Source organism: Ascidia mentula, chromosome 4 (assembly GCF_947561715.1).
Source record: "Ascidia mentula chromosome 4, kaAscMent1.1, whole genome shotgun sequence".
NCBI lineage: Eukaryota > Metazoa > Chordata > Ascidiacea > Phlebobranchia > Ascidiidae > Ascidia > Ascidia mentula.
This window is the reverse complement of record NC_138569.1, coordinates 2,940,568-2,946,567: the sequence shown is the minus strand read 5'-3', so window position 1 is coordinate 2,946,567 and position 6,000 is coordinate 2,940,568. Positions and strand designations below refer to the sequence as shown.

General features: G+C 42.1%; 1 protein-coding gene across 1 annotated transcript; it reads left to right on the top strand.

The window, feature by feature from the left end:
- The first annotated feature begins 2,496 nt into the window (after positions 1-2,496).
- Positions 2,497-5,302, top strand: LOC145897155 (latrophilin-like protein LAT-2). Its single transcript, XM_082985339.1, has 2 exons — positions 2,497-2,606; positions 3,471-5,302. Exons 1-2 carry the CDS (start codon positions 2,522-2,524, stop codon positions 5,300-5,302), a joined length of 1,917 nt encoding a protein of 638 aa, XP_082841465.1. The 5' UTR covers positions 2,497-2,521.
- Positions 5,303-6,000: the final 698 nt, after the last annotated feature.

Sequence of the window (6,000 nt, the reverse complement as noted above, 5' to 3'; positions counted from 1 at the left end):
AATTCCCTTGTCAAGTTTTTGATGCTTGTGTTGACACAGACCAAACGACATATCAGCACGCGCAGAAGTTCTCGCCATTTTATCGCATCTGTTGGATCACAAACAATGGCGAAACAATGCTTTCAGCAAAAAGTAGCCCCAAACTTCGACCGTTTTGATTACGTAATGTGTGCCAACCTCGTCGCCCGAAGGTCTTCCGCTTCTTGCCAAGTGACGTTATTTGTTGGTGCAAGCCTCGTTACGATTTCAAACTTCCTTTTCCATCGCTATAGAAATCAGAGAGAAGTTTGAGGAACTTGGCGCAGAAATATTGCAAGGGTGACAGTGCACATTTATTGGATGAAGACCAAACGCATGAAATTTAATGTTGAGAAATTATTAAACTTAATATTGGGTGCATTTAAAATCCATTGTGAGGCATTGTTGAAAAACATATGCAGCGATGTAAAAGTTTTGTCAAAAAAATGGATGATTGAGACGTCACAAGAGAGGGGTCGGCCAAATGATGATTTATGCATCACATTTTTTTGATGAAATTGTTTATCAAACAACGATCTACAGAAATTCGAGTTTCAATTATTAAATTGTCAGGTAGTTAGAACGCCTCGTGACGTTAAACACCGCCTATTTCTGGTTTTGATATCGGTTAAATCCAGTACAGTCTGTCGTGCAAACGATATCTTGTCATAGGCCTAGATCCTGGAGAGCAGTGTTTCCCAACCTCTGGGAAGAAGTTTGTTCGCCTGAAAGTGTTTTTGGGTTGCTCGTTGCAAGTGAAGCAAAAAAATACGAATTATGATTTGTGAATATCGGTGTTTTGTAATTCCTTTATTGTTTGTTACGTCACACTCACTGCATGACTTTGATGCTTGGATCGCAAGAATTTTGTGAAAATGAACTTTTTTAAAAAATTAGGGTTTTCTTGAAAAAAGTTGGGAACAGTTGCTCTAGAGAAAAGTGTTCAAACCTACGTCAAGATTTTCCGGACTTGATTGTCCGGATAGGATTTATTTGTTCAAATCTGCATAAGAAAAAGTTTTTGTTTAACGGTTGTGATTTACGTAACATAGCCATAACAGAAAACGGAACAATCCCTGAATAATCTCGGTCACTTTAACTAAATTTAAAGACCCGATTTTTGTCAGGACGTTTTGGGGATGACCTTATTTGGTCATGCATCGCCAATGACCTTTTGGGAGGGGACCCGTTAATCGCGACTGCGCAATAATGCGTGTGCATTGCAATGTATAGACAAAATCCCCGACATTTAGGCACGTATGGCTAGTCATAACGTAACACATTGTTGATGTCCGTATTGGCCGTTGCGGGAAGCCGTAATTGACACCTGTGACCAATCTGATATGACGACAGAGCAACCCGCACTTAACAGTGCCCCGGGCAGCCTTACGGGACGACAATTTCCTTTAATAAGCGATATTAAATACTTGACGCAGTGGACAATTAGCGACGATTGTTCGCGAAAACCTCAGGCTTACGGAAAAGTACAGGAACCCTGCACTTATTGGTCAGTTAATCGCATTGAAGCAAGCAAACGACACACCGTTGTTCACACGGTTAGGGGTTACCACAGCGTTTTGCAGTTTTGTATCAGATGAAAAATAAACACGCACGGTTTTGTTTCAAAGAAAATGTTTTGTGGCGAAAATCGAACTTACCTCAAAGCACAATAAAATAAACATTCGAAAGCTCTATTTAGAGATAATAGTTTTCCAAGGAATATGATTGAACACGTTTTTCGGCAGGTTATTTATGTCGTCGTGCGGTTCTAACGCTTTAGAGGTCCTAATTTAGCCAGAAACTCGACTGTTATGCCAAAATTTATTTTAAATGGGTGCCAATAAACTTTAATTTTCTTTACAACCGCAGTTACGCAACAAAGAGGTAGAAATGCTTGTGAGGTTCCACGTTTGTCTTAATTGTTTCGTAATAACACATTTTTGTTGACGTAATACAACGCAGTACTCGCCAAAGCTGCAAAGCAAATAAAAAAATTACCCAATCATCGTCATTACCTTTACTCGTGAAGGAGTGTCCGTAATATGACGTAATTAATGTCGTGCAGGCAAAAGCGCTAATCTTGAAATTACTTTGCAATTGGTGTGATGTGTTTTGATTAAAATCTGTTACTGAAAGTACTTCGAGAAAAATTATTTCGAAACTGTCAAATCAATTCAAGTTTATTTTCCGCAAAACACTACTACTATGAGATAGAAAGGTTAAAATGCCATGGGCAGAGGTTATAGAGTCAGGCACCCATGACAGATAGTAAAGTTGTTGCCATTTACAACTTATTTTATTTCATAATACCATGATATGTTTAAATTATTCAGGAAATACTGATAATAATGTTCACTTTTTTCAGGCCAAACAGTCTTTAAAAGCAAAAATGACACCTTGAGATTAAGAATACAACACATCAGCTAATCTATTATTTCCTAAGTTAGGGAAATACTGTGAGAGCAATTCGGAAAATACCAATTGGATTTTACCCCCCAGTACCATGCAGTTGCGAATTAAGCTCTTGACTTGTTTGGGTTTATTCCTGTTTTTGTTCGCACCAGTAACCCGAGGACAATATGCAGTTGGTAAGTTTTTAGGCTGCTACCTACACGGCACACAGCTTTACGCCATGTGTTACATAGCTTTAGTAAATAACCACACACACACATATACATAAAACTGCTACGATTGTTTTCATCACAATTTATTCAAAAATTTAGCGACAATCGTTAAATTTGAACAATTATTCTGAATTCCGTCAATCACGTTTGTCCTACTGAAGATAATCGCAGTTAAAAATGGCGGCAAATTGCAAAAAATATACACGCTCCGACATCTCATTTATGACGACATAATGCCGTTTGCCAGTAAATAACTTTGATTTATCAGCGGGAGGAAAATCCTCCAGTCTTTTCAGTGTGTTAAAAAAACACGGTGTAATCGCACAGAAACGTGCTAACAATTATGTAATCACACGCTTATTTACAACATGATGTGCTGATCCAGCTGCCCTCAATTCGGTCGCCGAATTTCCATCATCGCCTTGGTTCTAATTTTAGTATTCCGCGTAATTTAAAGGCCACCATTGTGCAATTGCTTGACTTCTGCTCCCAACCTTCCACAGGATGCATTTGGCTTGATATCTCTGTGGCCTTATACTGGTGCTGTGCGTTAATTATTTGATTGGTTGTGTTCTATAACAAATACCTTGTAGTTGATTGGAGGCGTGTCGTGTCGTCACTTGTTCCACAAAATTCTTTACTGAATGCAACATAAAATCTGATGTAAGTCGTCTGGTCTTGAAAAGTTTGCAAGCACAATTCACAATTAAATCGTTAAATCTACAGCATTGGTGTAGGTGTAGAAAAGCGTTTCTTCCACCCAACTCCACATTTGCCAACAGACGGATCAGTGAAGAATTTATACTAAATACTCTTACATTGTTTCAGGCGAACCAATGGCAGAACCCGAACCGTACCCCGATGACAGAAACACGTCAGCAGCTTTGAATATTATCGACATCATTCACAGAGGAGGGTTTGCCCTTGCCGCGTCGCAAATCGCTAACTTCACCGTTCACACCAACGTCACTTGCCCGAACGTTTCGTATCCGGTAGAGGGCGCGGGAACAAAGTTCTTCGTCGACGTGAAAGCGCTCGCAGCGCCACCTGGCGACATGTTGGAAATTAAGATATCCGACTGTGCGAAGGTCTCGGTGGACACAAAGGAATTAAACGAAACGCAAGCGATGGCTATATCGTTGTTCCACTCAACGACTCCGGAAATGTTCGGGAAGCAGGCGGTTGAACATCACCACGTGGGTGAGGAGGACCCTTCCTCTGCGGAACGGAGCCACTTCATCCCTGGAAACATCGCGGCTGTTTCACTGCACACGTTGTCGGGTTTGGCGAACAAGAGTTTCGAAAACTCTACGGAGAAAAAATCGAGGGTTTCCTTATTTTCCGGCCCAGTAAACTACACCGTCTGTCTCACCGGCCAATATGCGACTGTTTTCAAAGCTGTGACGTCACTTCCGGGGAGGTTGATCGGATGGCGGTGGGACTGCGGGCGATGGGAGAAGAGAGGGAGGCGGTGGAGCACGAATGGATGCTCTCTCGTGGAGGAAGGCGGAAATCCAACGATGAAAACTTGCTCGTGCGAAGCTAACGCGAATAGTTCGACCTTTTCGCTGATTCTGGAGGTGGAGACACAGTCGACCGTGCCAAACTTAGTACTCGCTTTGTGCATTGTCTTCGAGTCGGTATCGATAATAAGTCTACTCATAGCGTTTGTGACGTTGCTGTGTCTAAGAAGAGCGCTCCAGGCATCAACGGAGGAACGCAACAAGTCGAGAGGCGACACCGCAAACCACATTAACCTGTGCGCCGCGTTGGTCCTTCTGCATCTTTCCGTTCTTCTGAGACCTGTTGGAATTCTGCACAGCGCGTCTTGCGAGTTGATAGCTGTTCTCACTCATTACTTTCTCCTCGTGTCGGGGGCCTGGATGTTAGCCGAGGGCATCTACCTCTACCGGAGAACTTGCAGCAATGCGGGGTTTTCGCGTGAGACGGCCAGTTGTTGGCGCCACTTCGCGACGTACGTCGTACTGCCGTGGATAAGCCCTGCTATACTGGTGGGTTTTTGTTTCGGCGTATATTTTCCGTGGGGTGAATACATGGATCACTCCGCAGAATACGAGTTCATGATGACGTTACGACGTAGCGCGCTTCCCACACAAAGCGAATTGGATCTAACGCCAGAGTATCCCAAATATACAATCTGCTGGCTGAACCCAACGATGACGTACGCCGCCGCGGTGCCATTAGCGTTGATGCTTTTTCCAAACGTCGTCATCGCCATTTTAGTTTCCACCCGCGTATGGCATATTAAACGCTTGGATGGAACGCGTCATAACGCATCAACTCGAAGCTGTGAAAGAAAAAACAATTCTGTCCGCAAGAGGCCGCTACACGCTGTTTCATCGGCCGCTGGGACAAACGCTATTCGTTCCCAACCGGTCGTCGCTTCGTTTCGAGCGTTTCTTATCCTACTGCCGATTCTTGGGGTTCCATGGATAGGTACATTTGTCGGCGTGGTGCCAGGGGCCGAGTCCTACATCACAGCCTTACATCTGCTTGCCAGCAGCCTGCAAGGTCTGCTGGTCGCCTGCGTAGTGTGTCTAGTCAACCGTGACGTGCGCAAAGCTTTGCGAAGGAAATTGAGATTAAATTGTCGATGTTTTGCCGGCGCCAAAGTATCCGTGTCGCCGCCTCCCGTTTAATATGTAAAGTGTTCACCTTGCCAGTTAAGACGATTTTGAGATTTGGAGACACCATAATTTGCTTGTTCATTCCACTGTTTTTCATTAGCTTTCTTTTGTTGTGTAAAAAGAACGAAAATTGCTTGCGCTTGCCAAGATTGGAAGATTTTGTTTCACCGTTTTATTATTCGATTTGTTTGATTTGTTCACATAAATATATATATTTGTTTAACAAACTGTGACAGTATTTCGTTACTCAATGTGAAAATTGTGAAAATAAAATGTTGCAAACCACGAATGCCGATAGTTAATTGATTTTTAACAACGACAAAAGACAAAGAAAATAGAAGCAAAACAACAGAGCTCAAGAAACGTACGCTAACACACAAATCAGTATACAAAACCTTACAGTTATATGATAAAGTATTCCACTTCAGTTTAAATTCGTTTCCTTTATTGGTTCGTAATGCTGTTTTTTCTTGTCTACGGAACATTGTAAAACAGGGTTGCACCATAGCAACTTAACATTTACAAGTACAAAATCTTGCTATTAGTAAAATCAAATTAAATAGTTTTTCCCGGTTCGTATTTTCGTTTTCTGTGCCAAAAAGCTTAAGTTGGTCAGTAATTACAATTCTTGCCATTAAATTGGCAGCCCCGAAAAAAGTTGATGGGCAAATTTTATTTTATAAGCAAAACAGCGCCGATAGTGGCCTAAA

Bases quoted from the DNA above. Each gene is read 5' to 3' on its own strand.
- LOC145897155 (XM_082985339.1), top strand. From the start codon at position 2,522: ATGCAGTTGCGAATTAAGCTCTTGACTTGTTTGGGTTTATTCCTGTTT. The intron at 2,607-3,470 runs GTAAGTTTTTAG...ACATTGTTTCAG, and splicing joins CCGAGGACAATATGCAGTTG to GCGAACCAATGGCAGAACCC.